The sequence below is a fragment of the Zonotrichia leucophrys genome, chromosome 5 (assembly GCF_028769735.1).
Source record: "Zonotrichia leucophrys gambelii isolate GWCS_2022_RI chromosome 5, RI_Zleu_2.0, whole genome shotgun sequence".
NCBI lineage: Eukaryota > Metazoa > Chordata > Aves > Passeriformes > Passerellidae > Zonotrichia > Zonotrichia leucophrys.
In genome coordinates, this window is record NC_088175.1 from 12,348,278 (window position 1) to 12,373,407 (window position 25,130).

The 25,130-nt window shown below is 42.5% G+C and overlaps 1 protein-coding gene across 7 annotated transcripts in view; it reads left to right on the top strand.

The window, feature by feature from the left end:
* The window catches only part of FOXN3 (forkhead box N3), a 200,094-nt gene that overhangs the window by 84,379 nt on the left and 90,585 nt on the right, over window positions 1-25,130 (top strand). For all 7 annotated transcript variants that reach the window (XM_064713824.1, XM_064713828.1, XM_064713827.1 and 4 more), the window contains one exon: window positions 19,217-19,353. In XM_064713824.1, coding sequence (XP_064569894.1) covers window positions 19,217-19,353 — 137 coding nt within the window. The remainder of the gene's footprint in view (window positions 1-19,216; window positions 19,354-25,130) is intronic.

Genomic DNA, 25,130 nt, shown 5'->3' on the forward strand with positions numbered 1-25,130 from the left:
GGAATTGCCAGAATTGATTGTCTGATAGTGCTTCATTGACAAACAGCAGAGGAGCATGGGTTGTTGGTTCAGGTGCAATTATGAGTCCCTGTCCTTGACACCTGAGCTCTGACATCCTTAAAGTGGATCCCAAATATGTGCTTGGATGACTTTTTCAGTCTTGTAGCTTAGGTTTTTTTTCTTAATTCCTCTGTGTCTTTTCTCTGGCTTGGGAGACTTAATTCCTGTGTGTCTTTTCTCTGGCTTGGAAGAATTTAGGCACAGAAGAAACACCATATGCTTCCTTTAATGGTGTGGGCAAAGGCAGATATTCTGGAGGACCGGGCATGTTGCTGTAGGAGAGTGGCCCTGAGGATGGTTTCAGCAGTCTGGCTGCTCTGGGACTAAGTGGCCTCATAGATGGGGAAAGGGGCACCTTTCTCAGGTGTGCTGCTTTTAGCAAGAGCCTCCTGAGGTGTTTTCACCTGGGGCAAAATCAGTGTCCAGGACTGAAGCTCACAGCAGTTCTTACCTTTAATTACACAAGAGAGCATAGAACACTTTGGCTCTGCCATGCCGTTGTGTATCCATGATTCCTCTTAGGCTGCAGCCTTTGGATCTCAGTGATCAGGTGGCTGGAGCTGCTGAGTTCTTTGGTAGCTGGGGTAGTGCACCCACACATGCTCATCATCACTGCTGTGTCTGGCCATTTAGTGCAATGGCAATAAAACTGTGGTTATCCTTTCTGGAGCGTAAGCACATCTGTAAGAGTCTTGATGCTGACAAAGTTTATCTACATGCTGGCAGCAAAACTGGCTTTTAAAGACTCCTGAATTTCTTGTAGCTGTAAGTGGTGTCAAACTCATCACTGATAGAGGTCATGTAAGATAAGCAACAGGGGAGGGCAAGAAAGGGAGTGACCTTCCTGCTTTGGCAGCTTTTTTTCCTCCTGGATTTTTTTTTGGATCATTGTTGGCCCTTCTTAGCCTGAAACATTACTTGCTTTTTTTTTTCTGTTCTCCCACCAATTTGGACTCCTGAATTCAGAAAAGCTGGTTTTGATTTACTCTTTTGAGTATCGACAACAGAATTGGGACTGAGAGCTGTGGAAAGTAGCTGTTGTGGCCATAAATGATGCCTCTGGACCCTGCTTAGTTATCCATAATAATGATTTTGGAGACAGTATGTTTTAATTAATTTTGTTAAATTACTTTATTTCTGTTTAGTTGTTCACATTCCATTCAGACTCTTATGGAAAATTTGGGAACTAGTGTAGGAATTTGTGGCAGGACTCCTTCTAAGGAGCTTAAATATGGTGGATTTTTCCTTGTTGCAGTAGAAAAGAAGCCAAATTGCTGCCCTTAGCCAGTGACTTAAGATACCAAAACACTATCTAGGGCATGCTGAATTGCTATATTTCATTGCAGCACTGAAGAGTAGCAATTTACCACTAGCTGAGAGCTCTCAGGATCTTGAAGCACTGGTGTAACTTGCTGAAAGATGACTGTTGGTAAGCAGAGGAATGAGCAGGCTTCTGTGCAGGGAAGTCTCAATGGCATGGAGAATTGTCTGTGGCAGCACGTGGAGCAGAAACTACTGATGGAATTTTGCATAAGAGAATCCAGTTGAATGGTGCATTCACACCCATTCAAGCTTTGAGCAGAAAATTAGCCTGTGTTCCAGAGCTATGTTTATAAGATGCCACAGCTGCCTGCTTGTGGGAAGGTACTCACTGAGATGAAGCAACTATTATGAATATATTTCTGAGTTTACAGTTGGTAAAGTGTCTGCAGTGCAACCTGTAGGGGCTGTGGGGGTTAATGCAAGACTCTAGAGTTAATTGCTGGCATACCTTATCTCAAGCTTTCATTTACATATTTTTATCTCTTTTCCTCACCCTTTAGTGTGGAAAGTGGGAACACACAGTCTCAAGGGTTCTGCATGCTTCAGTAAAAATAGGGAAATCATTCATGAAATGTTTTGGTTTTACATTAGCAGGAGGGATGTTAAACATCACTGTTAAGGTTTCGTGGTTCAGAATGTAATAAATGTAGCACTTTTGCAATTAATTCTCTTGAAATAGTTGAGAAGAACTAAATAGACCTTGCAAGGACAAAATCTTCATCTTTAGGACTAGAGTCCTTGCCATGCAGGAAAAGCTGTATTTGAAAGATTCTCCTGTGTACCATCGCTTTGCAGTGCCTGGTTGCAGCCTTCTCAAGCCCCAGAAAAACACAGAATCCCTGCACTTCCAGAGATCATCACTGCTCCTGGGGGCACTTGGAAGGCTTTTGGAGAGAATGTTTGACAGGTTTAAGAACTGCCTGTTGCTGGTATAAATGGAGCTACAATTATACCTAGGCTTTGGGAGAATAGTGTGGGTCAAAAGATACTAAGTTCTGCAGGAATTCCTTTCAAACATATATAAATACTTATAAATAAATTTAACTGGAAATAGTGATACAATTCTTACATAATTTCACCCTTCCTGAAGGATACAATTCTTACATAATTTCACCCTTCCTGAAGTACTTGAGGACTAAGGGGCTGCACATTAATGGAATCATGGGACATCCTGAGTTAGAAGGGATCATTGAGCCCAGCTCCTGGCCCTGCACAGGACACCCCAAGAGTCACACCATGTGCCTGAGAGCATTGTCCAGACACTTCTTGAACTCTTCAGGCTGGTGCTGTGACCGCTGCCCTGGGGAGCCTGTTCAGTGCCCAGCCACCCCCTGAGTGAAAAATCTTTTTCTGCTATAATGGTGTGAGTAGTTTGCTGGCTTTCCTGCATAGCTGAAGTAAGAAGGAATGCTTGGTGTGCATGGAAAGTGCAGGTTTTCAGTCTTCAGTTGGGAGGGATGGGAAGTTGGGGAGTCAGGATGTGGCAGAGATGGCTGAGAATTAGACAAATGCTGGCATTTGTGCTGGTGCATGCTTTGCTTTGGAGGAGTTGGATGAACTTGTCCAGAGTGTTTTTTCCTGTTTTGGCAATTAATGTAATGCATTTATTTTTATGTAATTGCTCATTACACTAATTTATTTGTGTTTTCTCTCTCGTACCCTTCTTCTATACAGATGAATGTTTTCCCCTTCAATGCTCAGGGTTAAATATACAGACCTTACTTTTGTAAAAGAGTGTAGGTTTGGTTTACAATTTTATATTGATATGTAATATCTTCTAGACTTGTGGCTGCATGGCAGAGAGAGAGGAAAGACGCTATCACAGAGACAAATTGCACAGAAGATTTAGTCTGGTGCTAGCTCCCAGCTCTTGAGGCAAACACAATTTTATTGTTTATGATGTGCCTTCCTTTTCTGCTTAAATTATTTTTTTAATCTATCTGTATATGTGTGCATAAATACTATTTATACATAAAAAGCATTACAGAATCACACTTTTTTTTAGATCATCCAAACACTTTTAAGGTAAAATGGGAGCAAAAAATGGGTTGTCAGATAGAGCTTTCTCTCTGCTTGTGTCTCTGTGCCAGGAAAACAAGATGCTGTCATAGTGGTACATCTTAAATCATAGAATATTCTGTCTTGGAAGGAACACACAAGTACCTTCAATCCCAGCTCTAGGTGGATGGCCCAGACAGGGATCAAACCTGCAGCCTGGAATTATTAGTGGGACCATGTTCTAACCACCTGAGCTAATCCCTGCAATGTTTCCTTGGGAAAGGTGTGTTGCCGCAAGTGCTTACCAGTTAGTCTAAGAGTCTTAACTAACCTGAACCATCTCTCTTGTTTTTTCCAAAGCAAATCAGCATTTAAAATTCAGTAAAACATCTCCACTTTGTCAGATTTTTTGTTGTTTCATGTTTTGCTAAAACACCTGTAATATTTCACTGCCTCTTGGGCAGTGCTGCATTTGTTTGGAGGAATAAAGTTCCTTGTTCTTGGCTTTGCAAGTGTGCTTTGATGTATCATTTGTTGTTAGATTTTAGAGCTGACTAATTTTGAATTTGGGAAAGCAGAAATGTAATTATGACCCTTTCCATTAAGAGACAAGGTTTTCAGTCATTCTTGTTTAAAAAAAAAATGAAGTTTTCATTTAGAAAGCTTTGATTTTAATTTGTAGCAATGAAATTGTAGGAAAGGTTTTGCTTTTTCATCCTTTTCTTCTGTGACTAGGAAAATATCTTCCTCCCGTCAGTTAAAATATTTGCATTATTTTAGTTTCAAAGTAAATATGCTTATGATCTAAGCACTGTTTTAATTACCTTCTGCTCTTTCACCAGCACTCAAGTTGCACTCACCCTCCAGCAGTATCTGGTGTGCTGAAAATGCATTTGGCTGGGTTGATGGGACAAGAGTCTATGCCTTAATTATGGTAGAGTTATCCACTTGTGGGCCACATCATCTTATATTTATTCCCTTTGCTATTTATAAAACAAGGTTTGCAAAGCTGTTGGATTAGCACTTTGAATCTTTGATTTAGACACGCATTTAAAAGGAGAAGAATTTGGTGAACTTGGTGCCTCTTTGGTGAACTTGGCTTTTTTTTTGTTTTGACTATATGTTGATTCCTCTTAAATCAGGTGGAAAATTGAAACAGTTTGAGTGGTTTAAACAGCTTTTCAGTCCATGCCATGTGTATCTTTGGACTTCATGCAGTGTGTACCAAGACATGCTTTGGTTTGGAAAGGAAGGGAATTTTGCAATTACTCAAATAAATTTTCTGTTTGTGTTGCCTGGTTTTTTAGTTAGACCAAGTAATGTTATCATCTAAGGGTGTGTTTGTGTAATAATATGAATAGATATGATAAGAGTGGTGTGGGAGGCTACTTATACAGAGATTTGTATCTTAAAAATTATGAAATTGGTTTAAAAATCACGTTGTCATTTAAAACAATGAAGGGAGGAGCTGTGTGCTTTATTTTAGAGCCTTTAAGAACTTTTATAAGCTCTTTTATAGAAGCAAGGGAGCTGGAAAGGTTTTTTCATTTGCCCCCCTCCCCCCTCCATGATTTTGCACCATCTCATGACTTTCTAATAGAAACATCTAGAATACCAACATGCTGAAATGCTATGAATCAGCAACATTAAAGCCAGATTCTGGAGGTTGCAATAAAGCTATAATCTGTCAAGTTTCCTTCAAACTCTTCTGTTAGTGGTATGTTTAGTATTGCCTGAGAAAGTCTTTTGCAAGAAAAACACAGTAATTACAGAAGTCCTTCACCATACAGTGCAGATGTCAGCCCTGGTGGGTGCAGCTGTAAGAGAGAAGGACCCTTTGGAGCAGCCAGCCCTTTTTATGGGCTGGTAACTGGCTTCCTCTTGCAGGGGCAGGCAGTGGGGAGATTTTACAGCACCAGCATCCTCAAAGGCTGGTCACTGGTTTTCAGCAGGGTTTGGTACATGATGCAGCTCTGGAAGGTAAGATGACTGCTGTTTAGCTGTTTCAGTATTGGTAGGATGAATGGAGTCAATATAAGGCATCCATTCCTTTTTGTTCAGCCTTTAGGTGGGGCCTTCAGCAGTTTGGACTTCATTTTTTAGCTATGCATTTTTATCTGTAGGGGTATTTGTATGTTATTTTTGGTTGCTTTTCACCTTCAGCTATTCAATTCCAATTGCTGTTTTTGTGGTTCTCCCCCTGACAGACACACACACCTTAGTTCTCTTTTTTTCCTACCTGTATCATCTCTAAATGTAACTGGTCATAAGTGTCTGTCTGAGGAATGCAGGGACAAGTGCTTTCAGTGTCATTGCACTGTACTGAAAGCACATTTGCATTTTGAAAAAGAAAAAAAGTTGCAGCCCTTTTTTGAAGCAGGATTTTCATTTGTACACCGTATGCTATTTTTGGTGTGTCAGATATGAAGGCTTCCTGTGTGAAACTGATCAAGAAAAAGATCACAGGAGACCTGAAGCAGTGACTCAGGTCACAGCAGGCCTGGTTGCATGACACCTGTGTCATCAAAATAGCCTTGCCTTGGCATCCCTAAATGAGATCTTCTTTTCCCTTAGATGGTAGATCTGTTCAAAGGCATATTTGATCATGAATAATTTGGAGGAAAAGAGCTTTTTAACCTTCTGAGAATATCGTACGTCTTCTCTTTCTTGTTACTTCTGAACTCCTCACATCATCATCTGATGTTGGGCAAGTTGTCGATTTTCATCACTGAAGTCTGCTCAGAAATTGTTTCTCCCTGTTTCCTTCCACTCCAGGCATGTTAAGTCAGATAAATTCATACACTGATGTTTAATCGCTGATCACTTACCACTCTTGTGCAATATTGATCAGCAGCCTTTTTGTATGCAATGATCAGAATGAGTAATAGCTTCCTAGTAAACACTGAGGAGTTGGAGCTTGAAGACGGTGATTTTGCCCCATGTAGAAGTCACACAACTTTTTTCTAGAAGCTTCTAGACTCCATCCAATTTCTTTTCCCCTCCCCTACTCCAGACTCTGTTTCTTTCCTTGTTCTGTTCAAGCCAAGCATCAGTCCTTTCTGTAGATGTTGTGTCTTTCAGCAGGTGTCCCAGTCCTCTTCTCAGGGCTGCTGGTGCTGCTGAGGTTGTCCAGTGTCTCATTTTTCTGAGGAGCCTGTCATTTCTTCTCCAGTGCACTACAAACACTCACAGGCTTCCTGTTTCATGGGGGCGTCCTGTGAACATCGCACCTGAAAATGAAAAATGACGGCTTGGGAGATAATTCAGTTAAAAAGAAGCCAGGGAAAACCCAAATAGGCAGGGCTGTGGTGTGTGGGTTGAAAGCTGTTTTTTACCCCCTGCTTCCTCCCACTCTTTCCTTACTGGGTAAAAGACCCAGTCTGTGTCTGAACTTGCTATTCTGAATAACCTCTTATCTGCACACAGTGACTGATGCTCACATCCTGTTTGCTACCAGCTCAGAACGCCCTGAAGAGGGACATTTCTATTTCTGCTGGGTCTGTTTCAGTGAGTTTGTGGGCTGGCTCTCTGCTGCTGCCTCTGTCATAGGCCTTTTGATTCTCTCCTGAGAATTTGAGGAAACTCACTTTCTCTTTACTGTTTCTATGAAATAGCAAAATTATTGTGGGATTTGGAATGGCATCTGGAAAAATGAGGTAGACTTTTAAACAGAGGAATAATTTATATTGAGCCAGGATTTGGTTAAGTATTTAGACTTTGATTAATGCTCTGCTAATGTAGAACTAGTATGCCCAGGAAATAACATGAATAAACCTGTGAATTCTGTTCTTGCCAAGATGTAGGTTTTGATTAGGGACTTGCTAACTTCCTTGGAAAAATTGTAGATTTAAATACTCCTTTTTTGCACACCAATGAGTTCAGATATTATTTCTCTAATGTAATCACTTTACTGTGTTTAATAATAAACTATCTGTGCAATTTCAAATCTGTTTTACTGATGGAGTTGCTCAGGGAAGCTGATTATCCACTCTAAAATATACTTGATTCAGTGGCTCATGCTACACAAGTTTTCCATGACAAGCCTTGTTGTGTCTGCCACTTGTAGTATTTTACCAGTTGCAACCTCTGTGTAGCCATGCTTGCAAAAATGCGGTCACCTAAAAAACCCAAGACAAAAAAACCCTATAGCTGTCTATTTTTGAGATTGCTGTCTGGAGATAAATATTATAGGGAGTGTTCTTACAGTTTTAATGAAACTTACTGTGAATTAAACTTTGAAGACTAAGCAAGTCCATCTTCTTGTTCTTTTTACAAGCCTTTACCTCTGCAGCAGTCTTAAAGTGGGAGAAAATATATCTGAATGGCTGCCACAATGAAAAGCTCCTGCATTGTTCTTTTTAGCTTGCTTCACCTTGAGGATGATTTGGATGAGACCTGACAATGTAGCTTTCTTTCTCACCTGTTCCTCCCTGGCTTGGTGGTAGGCTGCTCATCTCCTGGGGCTGGGTGCAGGTTCCCCAGCTGTGGCACAGTGGGGCTGGTGCCCTGCACTTCCAGGGAGGGTGAGGGGGCTGTGCTTGCTTGCCAGGGTGGAAATGCTGTTTAACCCACATGCCACAGAGGTCTCCTGTTTGTGCTTGTGGGGGTGCCATGGCCCTGGCTATCTCCAGCCATAGCTTTGTGCACTCACACTCTGCTGCCAGAGGAGACCAAAGGTACAGCTAGGACTGGGAGAGGGTGCCTGTAGTGACCTGTGACATGGCAGTCAGTGGTGACAGGGAGCAGCCTGCTCCCTGTCTCTGCTTGCATGTGTAATTTCCTTGCCATCTTGAGATTGGAGCCTCCCTATGTTGGAAGGCTCCTGTGCACTTGAAGCGTGTTTTGACTCTCCCTGGAAGACTTTTATGGCCAGCACTCCAGAAGATGCAGGAAGAGGTTACTGCCATAGGTGGTAGTGCTCTGACTCTGCAGATGATCCCAGTGAGGGCTTGCTGCTCTCTGGCAGTGTGTAGGTTTCAGTGGTGTGCCTCTCAGGTGAGATTTCTTGCTCAGTTTGCGTTACAGTAAAAATGAGATGCCAAATCCCAGTAGGTGAGGAAAGCCCTTTCCCACAGGCACTGCAGTTCCAGTCCTACCAGGGTGCCCAGTGTCTAAGAGGGAGTGTGTGTACTGTAGCTGCTGGGTTTTGACCTCCCCACAGGAGGCTCCTGGAGCTAAACTGGTCTTTCCCTGGTTTGTCTTCATTGCAGAGCCATTGATCTTGCTGTTTAATTTAGGAGGTGTTTCTCCAGGGGCTTGTGGTGATACCTGGTGTTTGGGTGGAAGGAGGATTTGTGTAGGCTGCTTGCAAAAATGCCAAGTTGTGGTGAAGTCCCAGGTTTTTTTGAGTCCATGAGGTTTCAGGTTATAGCATTTGGGCTGTTGAGGCTCCTGAAGCCAGGCCCTGCCCTGATTAGTTAATGCTGATTTGGGCTGTGTGAACGAGAGGAAAACTTCACTGCAGCCATGAGTTGCTTCATTTTGGAGGATGTTTGCAGCATGGGGAGGTGTTTTGTTTTGCTTTCTGGGGTTTCATTCAGCCATGAGAGAGAGTAGGAGGAAAGAGGAAGATAGTAAAAAATAGGTATCTCTGCATCTAGCATAGAAGTGGGACACAAGCAGAGTGGAATGTGTATGTAAGTAGCCCAGGTAATGTGTGTGTTGATGGATGTGAGTAGCACTGAGGTCTCTGTTGCAGGAGGATGGTTATTCCTCAGCATGTGGAGGAATAACCTGCTGGAGGTGACAGGGATCTGTTGAGGCAGCTGAGTGGGGCTTGGGATGGAGCACAGCTTTGTTTCTGTAAATAACCCAGGAACACTTGGAAACCCCACATCCAGGGAACCTCTCAAATGATTTATCAAAGTGCCTGGTTTTTCTCCTCAATACATCGTGCAAACCAATATTAAACAGTAAGCAAGGAAAAATCATATATTAAATAAACAGTTATGAGGGAAATGGTGCAAATCCATTAGCTTTTGTCAGGTCTTCCTTATTTCTATTTTTATTTGTCATGGATAATGGATTTAGTACAACCTACTCCCTCTCACACATTTCTGCTAGCTGTTAACCCCTTCCCCTGGAAATTCACTCACTGGCTTATTTCGTCATTAAAACAGCAGTAGGCAAAAAGTGACCTGTAAACCTTTAGCACAGATATAAGTGTTGAGTAATTTTTTTAATATCTGTTCTGTGAAGGGTAGTGTTTTAAAATTGTCCCTAGGTTTTCATGTATGATGTAACATTTGAAAGAAAAGACAGTTTCCCGTTGTAGATAATATGAAGGGCATGGATAACCAGTGGGTATTTAAATGTGTGTACCTCTGATACAAAATTAGCACACCCCACTAAATGGATTATTGGTCTGGAGTCTGGGGAGTTTTTTTCCTTTCTTACCATGTTTTTTATAGGTGACCTTGAGGACTTCTTTTTGTATTCTTTTGTTTCTGCGTCTTCTCAATTTTCTTTTCAATAGTGTAGGGTTAATTACACTTTCCATGTATACACAGAAATTCTATAGGCTGAAACAGCATTATTAATGCTACTTGCTGCCCAATCTCCCTCAAGTATGCCTGTGATGGCCAGTCATGATGACAGGCTTGTCTTCTGGGCTCTCCTGCTTTCCCAGCCCAATTTCCCTGCTTCTGTTTGATCTTGCACTTTGTTCCTCCCTTGCAGTGTCTCAGCCTGTCTTCTTCAGCTCGTGGGCTTTGCCTAGCCTGGGGAGACGTTGGGCAACATCTGGGGTTGGTAGGTACTGGCATGAAACAACATCAACTCTGTATAGGAGGCTGACATTGTTAGGGGCAGTTAATGACACTGCTTGCTTCAGCTGCTTGCAGGGTTACTGTGTGGCAGCCTAATAGCTTTATAGGGTGGTTCACATAAAAACTCAACAAGGAGATATCTAACAGGCTGAACACAACTCTTGGAGTTGGGTGTCATAGTGCAACACCTACTGAGCCTGTTGGAGGAATTGTTTTATGGTGAGAGCAGTGGGATCCACTGCTGTCTGTTAGCAGGCATTTTGTGTGAGCTTACCTGTACTAATGGACACGTGCTGGTGTGCTGGAGGAGCAGTGCACCAGCTGTGCCCACGGGCAGTGGGTTATTGTGACTGGAATAATGGTAGAGAATCATTCCAGACCTGGTGTTGAAGTGCCCCTTGCAGGATCAGGAACCTGGACACTGGAGACATGCTTTGGGTTGGCAGTCTTGGCTGCAGCTCAGATTTGCTGGGTGTCTAGGTGATGCACTAGAAGACATTACTAACTTCTCTGTTCACAGGAGGGAAAGTGCTGAGGAAAAAAACAGCTTAAAAGCCCATGAATGCCTTCAATTGTGTAAAACCCAAAAGCAGTCAGTCCTGTGCTGCTGTTTCTTTGCTCTGCCTGTGGCAGATAGACAAGGCCACAGGCTCCGTGCCTGTGATGGTACTAATGGGGCTCCCTGCAGGTTTGGGGGGAGCGGGCAGCCTCAGAAGGCACTGCTGCAGAGGGCAGGGCCTTTCACTCTGATAACACATACAAGCCCAGAGGTACAGAGAAAACTTCTGATATGTCTTGTGCTGGTGAGACTTGAGCTCCTTTAATATTGGAACACCACTGGACAGTGTGTGTTTTGGTAGACACTTTCTTGTGTTGCAGGATGTTGTGCTGCATCCTGCCTCTCAAATATGTTGAGTATTTTTGACTATGGAATACCACAGCCTTTCTTTTCTCAGCTGTTACTTCTCGGTGCTGATCTGGCCTCTTTATTCCTTTATCATTGTTTGTTTATATGCTTGGCTTCCTTTTTGTTTTATTTCATTTTGAGACAAAACAGTCCTTTTCCTTTCTAACCGTACTTCATTCTTAGGGAAGTAATATACCCACCCAGCCTCTCCAGTCAGAAAGAGAGTGCCCATTTTGTGACTGGAAGAACAGCAGAGATGTGGAGGTGGTTCATGTGGCTGCATCGCTTGGGGAAGAACCAGACCACTTTCATAAAGTCAAATCAGAATAAAAGGTTGATGGCTGGGTTGGTGTCTGGGGTAGCTCAAGAGTTGAGTGTGAAAACAAAGACTTGGACTTGCATGATTTGGAGTAATGGATGTTTTTACTTGGAGCAAAATAAGATTTTAAAAGCCCCAACCTTTTGTTTTCTTAAGAAGTGCTGATGATTTTTTGATGCAACTGGCTTACTTGGGTTGAACACTGTACTCCAGCAAGCTTTCAAATCAAAACTTTAATTTCATGCATTAGATGAGCATATGTTTATGATCATGTAATTGTGTTTTAGCTAGTCTCTTCCTGTCACGCTTCTTCACCTTTGTGCTTGAGCTGAGCTGTGACTGCTGCTTTACTGGGAAAGGGTTGGAAACATGCAGAAGTGTTTGTGAGGGTTTTGTTACACTGCATGCAGATACTACTTCAGATTTACTTCAGCTTGGTGTTAAGCTCTCACCTAACATTGCCAAACTTTCCTTGGAAGAGCAGGGGAGATTTCTACTTCTCTTAAGTTTGTAGGTCAGGGGATTTTTATGAAAATTAAAAGCTTAGTAAGCAGTTGTCAGTGTCATTAAAGTGCAGTCAAGTCCTATAGTGCAATTCTTTAAAGCTGGACATAGATGATTTAACTGGTCTGTGCTAGAAATGTTAAAAGAGAAGGAAGAAAATCTGCCCTTAAACTGCTTGAATAGTTATTTGTAATTTTTATGTAAGATTGCAGTGAATCTGAGGAATGCATTTTGTAATAATAGGAATCACTGGCAGTGGCTTTGTTTTTCTTTCTTTTAGAATTCTTTCACTTTTGTACTTCTTAATTAAAAAAAAAAAAACAAAAACAAAAAGAACCCCACCCCCAACAAAACCCAAACAAACAAAAAAAACAAACAAACAAAAAAACCAAACAAAACCCCCAAAAAATCCCAGAAAAAAAACCTAGCTGACCTCAGATGAGTGAAAGCTTTGTTTGTGTGTTTCTGCAAATAAGTTCAATTGTTTATAAAAAGGAGTAACTAGAGAACCCCCAGACTCATATGCAAGGTGTAGGCAAGCTGTTAGAGATGATAAAATTTTAGTAGAAAAACCACTTAAAATGGGAGAATCTGTGTAGGAGAGCAGAGCAAGCAACATTATGACTTTCTTGATAACTTGAAATACCAATGAGTAAAGCTAAGCAAGAGTTTTAAACAGACCAGCAGACCAACTTAGGCATCTGATCTTAAATCTTCCTGAGTGCTTGCCAGGCAAATAGTTTAAAATTTGCTATGTAATATATTTTCCAAGTTTTGATACTAGTATGCTAATTCTGCCTCATGTAAATGAAGGAGCTAGTTCTGAGTTGGTTCTGTTTTAGTAGTGATAGCCTTCATTTGGAGGAGCATGGTACTAACATAAGGGATGAGTAGCTGAACTAAAAAAGTAAGGTGTGTGCAAGTGCCCGGCATAGAGCTGGCTTTGAGCAGTGTTCCTGGTTGCACAGGTTCTCTCTCCTTGGACATTGAAAACCATCTCTGCCCTTGCCATCATAGCGCTGATTCAACACGGCATCAGGGGTCACAACAGGCTGGCATGGTTTAGTCTTGGTGAATTTTGCAGTCATGAACCACTTCTGTCCCATAGTGCCAGTGCAAGTTTGCAAACCTTCTAGGGTAGAGGTATATTTAGTGAAGTATGTGTAATCTGTGTTGTATTGTGGGATGGCTTTGAAGTCACTTGGCAGGTTTCTTTGCTTAGTACAAGAAAGTTATTTAAGCAAGTCATTCTCTCCTGAGGTGGATTTTGGAGTGATCATTGTGTTCCTCTCAGTGCACTTCAGAGCTGAAGACAGGGTGTCATAAGGTGCAACTTGGAAAGTATTTTACTTGCCTTCTATCTTCTCAATTGCTTCTCTATTTCCTCATGAAAATACCTCACTTTTCTTGTTAAATATATTTTTTCATAGGATGAGAAAAGGGGAATTTGTGTTTAGGAGGAATTCCTGATGATAGTTCGCTGTTCCTGGAAACCAGCCAGAAACTTGTTTTAGTCAGGGTTTCCAGAATTGCTCTGCCTTCTGTGTGACTGCAGTGTCAGGTGGTGAGTGAAGTACCCTGCTCTTTTTATGGATAGACTCTTCCATCATGCCTGTTCTCTTAGGTGCTTTTGCAGGTCCTTGCTTCCTGACAGCCTTGGCTGTGCTCTCACCACCCCCGGAGGCTTCCTGCACACGTGTGAGCAGTCAGCAGTGACAACAGTGTCAGCAAGGTGGCTGATGGCTTTGTGCTGCTACATTAGATGTGGTGCAATCATAGAAGTTGAAAATATGCTTCTGCAATTCTGATCTAAAACAATTATCTTTTTCAGATTCTGGTTTTGGATGTAGTTACTCAAACTGTTTTAAATTCTGTGGTGAGATGCATAGTTCTATCCTACCGTTCTTTTTGCTCCTGTAGAAGCTCTTCTGTGATCACACTGAACAGTTGGACCTGTAGAAGCTGTTGGGCATTCCCATGGATAAGCATGATGGCAGATCTGTGGGACAGGTTTGCTTCAAGCCTGCTGTTGCAGCATATCTGGACACAATGAGCTCAAGATAAATATTTCTTTAAAGTAAGAACCTTTAATACCCAGTAATCTCTCCACTCTTACTTGCAAAGAGATCACCTGTTGTAACAACAGTAGGTTTCATCCATGAGAGAAAACCTTTTGATGGTGAGTTACTGAAAACAAAAGTTTCCTAATCTTAGAAGAAGGTGATATTTATGATATTCACTGGTCCTGTGTTAACAACGGTGGCAACCTCCACTGGGTTAGGCAGGGACAGATGTCACAGTGACGTGACTTCAGTATTTGATAGCTTGGGGCTGCAGATGTTAGTTGGTAATGCCCTTTTTTGAGTAATAGGAAATTTCTGCTTTTTCTCTTTGCTTTTATGGTTACTGAAGCCAATGTGACATACTTTTCAGATGGTGTATATCTGCACCCCTTCAGCCTGTGTTGCTGCCTGGTTCATAGTGCTGATCATTTTGGTTCAAGAAAGCCTAGCCATGGCCACTCATCCCCTCCTGATCTGATAGTGGAGAAGTAAAGTACAGATCTGCTCAGTGGGCAGCTGTTGTTTGGGAGTAGCAAGGTCCTTAACTCAGAGCTGTGTTAAAATTCTCAGCCTGCTGGCACAGTTTAGGTGTGTGAGCAGAGCTCTGGAGTCACTTGTGGGTGTCTTGTTTTGGTTCCTCTCCTCCCAGCCTCCAGGCACCTGTGTTGGTGCCCAGGCTCTCGGTGTCCCTGCTTTCTCATGCACAGCCTTTCCCTCGGGGCTGTCTGCCAGCCTTGCTGCCCAGCTCAGCCCAGCCCCTGCACCCCTGCTCTGTGTCATACTGCTTTTGCCATTTGTCTTATAAACTGCTTTCTGTCCCGCCAGAGTCCTGCTTTTCCTTTTTCAGTGTGCATCAGGATGTCACCAGGGCTCCTGCTGCAGAAGGGAACAGTTCCCATTCCCCTCCCTGTGTCCCCACATCCCTCCTCTGCTTTGCCACAGCTCTCTGGATGCTTGTCACACCCTTCATGTGAGCCAGCTTAATGAATGTAACTTACATCAAATTGTGTGAGAAAAACAGTTTTCTTTGAGGAAAATGACTGAAATGGGGTTATGGAAGAAGGCCCAGGCACATGCGAGGCATCACAGAGGAAAAAAAAAAATCTCCCTTTTGGCAGGTTTCCCTTAAGGTTCTTTTCCCTTGGGGACCATCTTGGTGGTGATGCAAGAGACATGGGTACCTGGAACTGCTCCTCCAGGCAGATTCAAAGTGAAGATGTTACCAGAGCTTCAGAAGGGAAAATTTGGAAATGCCAACATCTCCCTGAGCCTGTATTTTGTGGTTTCTGTATCTGCTCTCTTCCCAAAGCTTTGTTTTGGCCAGACTTGTTTTTATGACAGTGAAAAGAACAGCTCTGTGAAAAAAGTTGTGTTCCTAACACATTTCAACTCTGTGCTAAAATAACCAGGGAACAAAATTCTTCAAATGAACACTATCTGGAATTTTTATATAGATGGATGTAGCCCCTGCAGTACCAAAATCTGACCAAGCAAAACCAATACAATGGGTTGTGTACTTTTTCCCAGCCACTGGTCTCAGAAAGAGCTCAACACTCAAGTCTTTTAGTTGAGCTTTGGGCAGGCAGTAGCTGATGTGTGAGGACAGGTAGTAGTGAGGTATATGCTGGCAAAATCTTTACAATGAGGAGTTTTACTAGTGGATAATGCTATTAATTCCCAACTATAGCAACTGAAAGAGCTGACAAGCAGCGTTTTAATTATTTTTAAATTTCAGTCTTTTTTCAATGCTACTAAAAAATGACCAAACATAATAACAATAATAGGTTGTGTAAAGTAGTATTTAAAAACTTCTATGTGCAGTCCATTGGAAGAAAAAACAAGTGAACATTGAGTGTATTGTGTACCTTTTCATGGCAATACACTGACTTTAGTTGCTGGGAGGGAATCAGAATGGGATATTTGAGGTATGAGAGAGCAAATTTGTTAATAAGTTGCGAGTTAGTACACAGTATTGTGCACAATCTACATATATATGTTAAGTGATGTAAAAAGGAGTAGCAATTTCTCCATATAAAAGATAATCAGGAATTTTTTTTAAAATATTCAGTCAGGATATTTCATTGGGTAACTCTGTGTGTTTCTCTCTCTCCCTATTAGCACCTCTGAAGTAGTTTACCCTCAAGTTTACTCTTGGACATGAAGAGGACTTGTAATAACACTCCCCAGTTTTTAATCACGTTAACCAGGAATCAGTGCAGAAGCTGTAACCTGTGTTTGGCAGGAAGGAGGTGGCTGTGCCTGGCCCTGGGAGGAGGTGGCATGTGGGGAGGTCTGAAAGCACTCCAAGTGCTGAGGATATCAGGGGGCTGTTATCCACTCCTCAGTCACTTGTTGCCTGGGAGACAAATGTAATCCAGAGTTGGGTTTTTTTTGACCCTTCCTTGCTGGTTTTTGATTGGAGTCACTATTGACTTTTGGCTTGGAGGAGGTAGTGAAGCAGCACGCCAAGTGTCATAAGATGGAAATTAATCACTACCGACGGGGCTGAGCTCCAGTGATTTCCTTTCCCGTGATTGCTCTGTACATGGGAAGACTAATGACACATCTGAACAGACAGTTAACAAAGCTCTTCACACCTCCCAACAGTCAAGAAGGTTTCTTAACCAGATGTCACTTCAGTTTTCCTTTTTATTCATGCTCTGTTATGTGATTGTGGAAAAAAAAAAGTAACTGTCTTAAAAGAGAACATTGCAAAGTTGGCAAGCTTTGCCTTAAATTACATTTGTTTTTGCTGGTAAATTATAAGTCAGTTCAGTTGCAGTGAAAATATAGCAAATCTGCCTTCCCAGTGTTTTTTTAACGAGGAGTGTACTTCTCAATATTTTTTGTCAGAGTTCCTGTTTTTCAGTGAGATTATTTTTGGCTTTTGCAAGAATATGGGTAAACCACACAAACTTATCTTAAAAGTAATGAAAGGTTTTGAAGTCACTCTTCAGTAGTGACTTCATATTGTAATGCCCTCAGCTTAGACTGACTGATGGGTTTTGGGGAGTAATATCTTCCAGGCAGGTGACAAGGCTGTCTTGGAAGTAAATGAAAAAACAGAGAAGTTTGGAAACAATATGTTGTGTTCCAGTAAGTACAAATAAGGTAGATGGTATTTAAGTGTAGCTTTTTTTATAAACTTATCCCATGCTGTAAGAAGTAAGGAATCCAGCAAAGGTTTTCTGAAGAATTTTCCCAGTTTTGCTCATTGCTTGCTTAAAAGGAAATTTTGTGTTCTTAGTCTGGTTCTTGGATAGAGCATGGAAGTGGAATTTGGGATGTTTGAATTCTATTTTTGACTCTGTCCTTTGCCTAAGAATCACTTACTGGCCTTGTCATGTGTCTGGCTCATTGTCCCATATTTTAGGAGGGCTAAGCATAACAACCTCCTCCTTGCAGAGTGGTGTGAGGACTGTGGTGCACAGCTTCCTCAGCTGACAGCAGCACTGGATCTCTCAGCTGTTGGCTGTAGTGCTTTGCTGAGATCAGAGCCACAGAGCCTTGCTTGCTTCTCTCTAGCCCCTTAGTCTTGGGCTTTTGTGGCCATATTGGAACCTTGCTTCATTTCAAGTGGGAAGATGTCTCCCCTTAGACATCTTCTAGCTCCTAGTGTGGCCTCTGTGGCCTCCTAGTGGGTCACCTGTGGGCAGTAAAATGATGGATGTGCTTGAACCCTGCAAGCCATCCTGAAGAGTCTTGACCCCATGCTCCTGTTCCACCAGAGCAGCCTGCAGCCCTGCTTCTTTCTGACAGAAGATTGTCACAGCTCCTGCTGGCTGCTCTCCTTTTCTTTCAAGCCAAGTCTCACATGGTGCTGGAAACTTTGTAGGTGCACACAAAGCCATCCAGGGACATTGGGGAAGACTGTTGTTTTTAATTTATTTTTCATTTATTTTTGGGGAGGAGAATTTAGTGCACATTTGCTCTCTGTAAGCACTTTGCATGTTGCACTGTGTATCCTAAAGCTGTCCGTGGGGCAGAGGAGCACTTAGGAAGTGGTAGGGCAAGGATAGAAGTTTTCAAAAGGAAACAGGTGTCTGGTTTTGGTCTTCTATATGGTTTAAGAAAATAATGTCCTTCTTCTGATGTGATGCTTTGTGTGTCTGTGTCTGTGTGTGCTTGTTCTGTAACATGTTAACTGAGAGCTTTGTTTCACTGATAGAAGTTGAAGCAGAGGAGAGGGATGGTCCTGAGTTGAAAAGCAGCTAGAGGCAGTAACACAGCCTCCCCCACCTGTTCCAGAAAGCATCAACATTTACCAAAAAATTGTAGCATAATGCCTTGAATGCCTGTCAGTTGAGTTCAGTCAACAGCTAGGATTTGTGTTTGTGTTTATGTATGATCAAGCAGAGCAAGACTGCTCCTGAACTATCCTTCCATATGCTTTCATAGTGAAGCTGAGGCAGTTTTCATGTTTGTTTAAGAACTCACACAAAACAATCCAAAATCCTCAGCTTGACCTCTGATGGGATTGAGACAAGAAATGAAATTGCACTGCTTGTAACTGCAGAATAAGCACTGAATTTTAGTGTAATCTTTACTTTACAGATTAACTGCTGGTGTTGTTCCTTGAGTCCAGAAAGGGTAATTACAGTAACTGTTGTTTTAGCTGATCACAATTTCACAACACACTTAAATGCTTATACTCTGATTATACTGTGGGTGTTTTTTTTGGTTTTTTTTTTCCTTTTAGTTTTGGTTCGTTGGTTTGTTTTGGGTTTTTTTGGTATTTTTTTTCCCCTCTGAGGAGAAAAGATGATTAATTTCCTCTTGTAGTATAATGGTATTGATGTCATGTGGGTTGGAGGATTAAGTCCTTATATTTTTAAAACAGTTGCTAGGGTGTTTAACCCTCTCCTTTTTAGCCTTGTTTCTGTTTGTATAACAGCAAAAGGAAAAGAAAACTACTTCAAAAACCAAGATACTTCTTTTCAAAGTTTCTGTTTAACGGTTAACTGTAGCTTCTTATTTTTCCAATATGAGGTGATTGGAAAATTGCCAGATATTATTAAATCCTATTAACTAGTAACAGAGGGGGAGAAAGAGTGACCAAACATTCATTCTTTTTTTCCCTCAGAATTGTGATTTAAATCATACAGTCATAATACATTATTAATGGAGAAATAATCTCCAGCAAGCAAGTTATATTCACTTCTGTCAGACAAAAAACCCAAAGTCACTGCTTTTTCTGACAAAAACTGCTAAATAAATATGGCTATGCCATTAGATCAAATGTTTGATTTTTTTTTTAATTCTTTTCTCTTTGCAGAGTATTGGAAAGGGGTCCTTGTGGTGTATAGACCCAGAATATAGACAAAATCTTATTCAGGCTTTGAAAAAGACACCCTATCACCCATATTCGCATGTGTTCAATACACCTCCCACATCTCCTCAGGCATATCAAAGGTAAGAACTAGATGCATTTTACAATTCTAAATGTTTTTCTGCGATGTTGAATATGATTCTTGGGTAAGACACTAAATGTGTTCAAGGGACACAGTTTGGAATGTGCAAGTGCGGAACGCCCGGGAGCGCCGGTCCGGCCTGGCCCCTTCAGCGTGTCCGGGGCACCTTTTACCCGCTCATGGCCCTGCTGGCAGCAGAGCCTGCAGGCTCCCTGCAACAGCCCTTTGGCAGAGGAGCGCCTGAAATCAAAATGCAGATGAGCAAATGGAGAGCTCTGAAGTGTCCACTTATCCCCTTCGGTGAAAGCCCGATTCCCTCCCTCTCTCAGAGGAGATGGGCTCATTCTTCTCCTGGGAGAGCCGAGGCTGATGTTGCCTGTGCAGCCCCAGGATGTCCACCAGGTTGAGCTGGTGCCCAGGTGCCTTGAGCAGCGCTTGGTGGTGGATGGGCGCTTGTGGTGGCCCTTGGGATTAGCCTGGATTTTCTCCTTTGCTTCAGTGAAACAGACATGAGGTGGTGTTTTTCTGTTCATTTTGCGGGTTTTTTTGATCTGGCATTCATTTATGACCAGTGTTAGCAAAGAGACATGATCTATGGTTGCCGTCTGCAAAGCAGGAAAGCAGGTGCTGAGGCTGGCAAACTGCGTTTTCCTCGATGCCGGTAAGGGCCGGGATTGCGGTTCATGGCCCGTGCTTCCCCCTCAGGACGGGGAAGGTGTGCTGAGCCAGCCGCAGCAGGGCCCGCAGCAGCGGCGGGACTGCGCGGTGGCGCTGACGGCTCCCTTGGCGGCTGGGGTGCTTCTTGTTATTTTTCCGCGTTAGTGTTGGGGCTGGCGGGAGGGAGGGCAGCGCCGGGAGGGCAGCGTGATGGTCGCCGTGGTGACGGCGCGTCTCCCGGCAACGCGCGGGCCGGGCCGGGCCGGCGCTGCCGCCTCACGGGGCCGCGGGCTCGGCCGCGCCGTTGCCGCGGTAACGGCGATCCCGGCACGGCGCTGGCAATGGAGACCCTGCGCCCGCTGTTGTGTCGGGGGATCGCCCCGGTGGCCGGGGATGCCCCTGGGCCCTGGATTTTATTCTGGAAATCAGAGCGTGACCAGGGGTGCAGGGTGCCGAGGCGGTGCAGCTCGGCTGTCCTGGTGCTCCGGGGGGTGCTGGGCAAACACTGTCCCTAGCACCACCTGTGGAAGTACCCCTCACTACTGTGCTTGGCAGAAGGACAGATAAATAATTTAGGTAATGGATTAAAACTGTAATTTGTGCATTTGAACAAAGCATGTTTTCTGGCCCTTGCTTTATTGTTACTGCTGCCTTTTAAAGAGTACTTTAATTAACGCTCATCCAGATTTATTGATAAATTCTCATATTGAGTAGAAGTGTAATGCACATCTGACATAGAAATTGAGAGATTTTGATCCCTTCTAATCCCCACAAACAAAAAAATCTAGCACACACATGCAGTTGAAAGCCAGAGGACTCCCATTTTTTTATGGGTGAAGTGACTGTTGACTCAGTGGGCTGGGTTTGCCAGAACCACTGTGTAATTTGGTGGCAGATGTTGGCAGCAGGAGCAATGACATGGGCAGCTCTTCTAGGCTAGGCTGAAGGAAGCAATGCAGCAGCACTGCTGTGGGCAGTCCTTGCAGGGATGAACCCTTAGAGACACCCTGTCTGGATGTCAGGGAGTGCACAGGGGCAAAGCTACACTGTGTCCTGCACAGCTGTGCCCACTGCTCCCCTGTGCTCATCCTGCAGAGCCATGTGTCCACTGCTCCCCTGCCCTCATCTTGCACAGCCGTGTGCCCGCTGCTCCCCTGTCCTCATCCTGCACAGCCCTGTGCCCGCTGCTCCTCTGTCCTCATCCTGTACAGCCCTGTGCCCACTGCTCCCCTGTCCTCATCCTGCACAGCCCTGTGCCCACTGCTCCTCTGTCCTCATCCTGCACAGCCCTGTGCCCACTGCTGCTCCTTGCTTGCTGTGTGTGGCAAAGGATGCCTGCACAGTCACAGACCTTGGGCAGAGGTTGTGCTGCCCTCTTCCAATGGGGTGTGTGTCCAGAACCTCACAGCCTGTTTTCATGCGTGGGAGAAGAGAGGACTGCTGGCAGGTGCCAGACAGTATGGGATTTAAGAAGTGGGTTTCAGTCACTACCTGCTTTCAGCACTGCCCAGTGTAGCTGGGCAAGGGAGAAGGAGGAGTCTACTGAAACACTGACAAGTGAGTCCCAAAACTGGAAGGGAAGGTTTTTCTCCTTGGAGCCCATGGGATGTCTGAGCTGCTGCTACACTGCTTGTGCTGCCAAGTGCTTTGGAGTCTTCCTTGTAATGACTGCATCATAAAACAAAGAGCTTGTGTGGTTGAAGGAGCAAATGCCTTGCAAATACAGCAAAGGCCAGGTTTTATATGAAGAAATTGTGGTCTCACTGTTACTTCTACTTGGCTATCTTTCAGCATTTCCACTGTTAAATCAAACTTAATATCCCCATAGTATTCTAAAATATTTATTCATTCTACTGCTAATGACTGGTGAAACGTCAACATGAAGCTGGTCTAGCCTATCAGTGACTTTTGAATTAATTCTGGATTGGCAGTTACATGGTAATTTTCTGAATAAATTTCCAATATATTCTCAACGAGTTGAATATTCCCTGTGCATTTGGAAGAAACCAGTAATCCCATGTGTAAGTGATTGCTTTCTCATGTGTACAAAGACTTCAGTAGGGGTAGAAAATGTAAATCCATTCCACCACAGTCAGATCTCCAGAGCTACACATCGTCATAGTAACAAATTCCAAGGGGAATTTTTCTTATGGTGAAGACAGTACATCTAGAAAAAAATCCTTGGGTGGCAGAGGTTTTGCTGTCTGGCCATCTTATGTAATGGAAGTCCACAACTAAGAGAAGCTATGTCACTTAATAAAATAAATCTGGAACCAGATCATTTGCCAATATTATTCCTGGCTGTAGGAATAAGGGTCAGTTGGTGAAATTCCACAGGGGCAAATTGGCCTATTCCTTGTCTTTATCAGATGTTTTAAAAGAATAAAGATGCACAAGTGAATCACATGTTTTGTTTAATATCTTCATAAGCAGCTTAGGGTAGAATTGAACACAGAGTGGAAGAATGCATTGTAAAAATATCCCAAGCATGATGATTACTGAATACACAAATTCCCCTTTTCCTGAACAGAGTTAAATTAATTGCATCAGATAATTCAGTTTCATGACTTCAGTAGAGCATCCTGCATAAATGTGACAGGAATGGACCTTTTATGAAGGAGTTTCATGATGTGAACCCATTCATTTGGATGGCTGAGTGAGTGTTATACCAGTATCATTTGAGATAAAAATGGCTCAAGCCATGACATTTGGACTACACTGGGTTCCATGTATAGGAGACATTTTGGGGGAAAAGGCAACCTTGCTGTGTTTGTACATAAGAATGAACTTCAGACTGCAGTTGTCTGAATTTGCTGCTTCGATTCAGGGCAAAGATTACCTGTAAGCTGTTAGAAGAGAAATATCACAAGGTGAATTATTTAATTTTAGTTGGCTTGGATGTGTGTTCTTAAAAAACAATACTCACAACAAATAAAACTCCTTTTATCTGGTTTTTATCTGGTTCTTCTAATTCAAGCATGTGTCATAAAGCATTCATTTATGATGAATTTCAAGAGCAAACTAACACTGATACTCATCATTACAAAGGAAGAGCTCTCCTTGGTTTCAAAAAATAGGTGTGTTAGACTAATGTGTTTCTTCTTAAATTTTACAATTATTTTGGCAATAGCAACTTTGAAATATATTTATAGGTATACACTTGGTTAAGTGAAAGTACAAGCCATGAGCTCCTTGAACATTCATCACTTCTCCACTGTCTTGTCTTTTGATACCTCCTTCTGATAAAAATATTCTTTATCCCAAGGTTGAGATTAGAAAAAGGGACTTTGTGGTTATAAACCCTTATCTAACTTCTGAAATTTATTTGTAGAGACACAGAGAAAGATTTGTGAAACCTGGTGGCTAAAGCTTTGTTCCTGAAAATCCAAGTTTTACAAATCACTGTGAGAAAGTGATGGCCATCACTGTGGGCTCTGTGGTAAATGGCAGGGGAGGTGACCTGGGCGTGCTTTCATTTGCATGTGTCTATTTTAAGGCTGAAAGCACCGAGTCTTATCACTGAGTCCTGCCCTCCTGCTCCCACCTCACCAGTCGGAGCCCAGTGCAGCCCTGCAGTGGGAGCTCCCTGGCAGTGCAGCCCTGCTGGAGGAACACCTTCAAATATTTACAGCTTTTGAATTTACCATCACTGCTTCCACCTTTCGCAGTTGTTTACTGAAGCTACATTGAAGTTGTAGGTTATCACATTAGACAAATTATAAGCACCCTCCTATCTGTACACTTCATACATTGAGATCAGATGTGACCATTTGGGGATGCTGGTGAAACAACCTTTTCCTATTCACTAAAAGACTTTCAGGGTGTCTCTTGTAGAAAAGACATGATTTGGTTGTCCTTTGCAGTCTGGAAGTGTGCATTTAATTCTGTGTTACTGTTTGTGCTTTTGATAGGAAATGAAGCTGATCATAGGGAAGTCTGATATTAATTTCTGTGCATGTTACAACCACTTTATCAAGAATGATCTAACTGTTTTACTTCCAATATGGAGTCACAATGCATTTTCTTCTCTTGATGTGGTGTTAAGGTGGAGTCTTCAGGGAATTTTTGTTTTCATAGTTTTGTAGTTAGTGAGATCATAGAGAATGCAAGTTCTTCTGAAGTGTGCCCTCTGCCCCTATCACATGCCTTAATTTGAAGACCATCTATACTATGGGATTATGTTGCTTTATTTCTGTTTTCTGGCAAGTTAGATAATATTGGTTTAGTTTGGTGTCAGGTATGAACAGCAAAGTGAACTTCTGGTGGAGTGAATGCACTGAGAAGTGCATAAATATTTGAGGATCTCTCAATCCAGGGCTTGGTTTCTATCATATTCTTATCAGTTCTCTAACCATTAGACTTCTGTGATCCCACTGAATATAGTTTCAGGAAACAAAACAGATCAACTCTTCTTACTTTTAAAAAGGCTTTTTTCTTTTTTTTTTTTTTTTTTTTTTTTTTCTTTTCTTTTTTACACCTTTCAGCCTGAAGGAAGTGTAGGGAGGAAGGATAAATTCAGAAAGCTGACCACAGATCCTAGACAGAAAAAGAGGAGGAGAAAGTCTGAATCTGATCTCTCTAACATAGTTTCATGCAGGAATGGCTGGTAGAAATACAAATGACCCTCTAATCACATCTTCATTCCTCTCAAAATTAGTCACATGCTTCTGAGCCTTCTCAACAGAAATGTTTTCAATTCTTTCTCATTCCTACCTCCAGAAAGAAGAAATGTCATTTTTTTCCATTTACATGTCAAATACATGAAGATTTGGTTGAGTCTTTGTTTTGTTTGCATGTATTTAGACTTTTGGTAAAGTACTGTAAAGCAGAGTCCTTAGTCTGTCATCTTTCTCTAGATGCCAGGCAAACACCAGCTCATTGCTTTATGTTGTTATTTTTCATGGTTCGATTTGTGAGCAGTCTTTCCAGTTACTTGGCTTCTTAGGCTCTTTTTCCCCTCCTCTGTGCCTTCTGTAGATAAATATAGCCTTATTCCAAAGATAACTTGGAATGGTACCGTAGATATTTCCACTAAGTTCATGGGAAAAAGAAAGTGTAGGGATGTGTTTTGAAATTTTTGTTACTTTGTTTGTAAAACCCTCTGTGGGCCTGGGTGTTTCC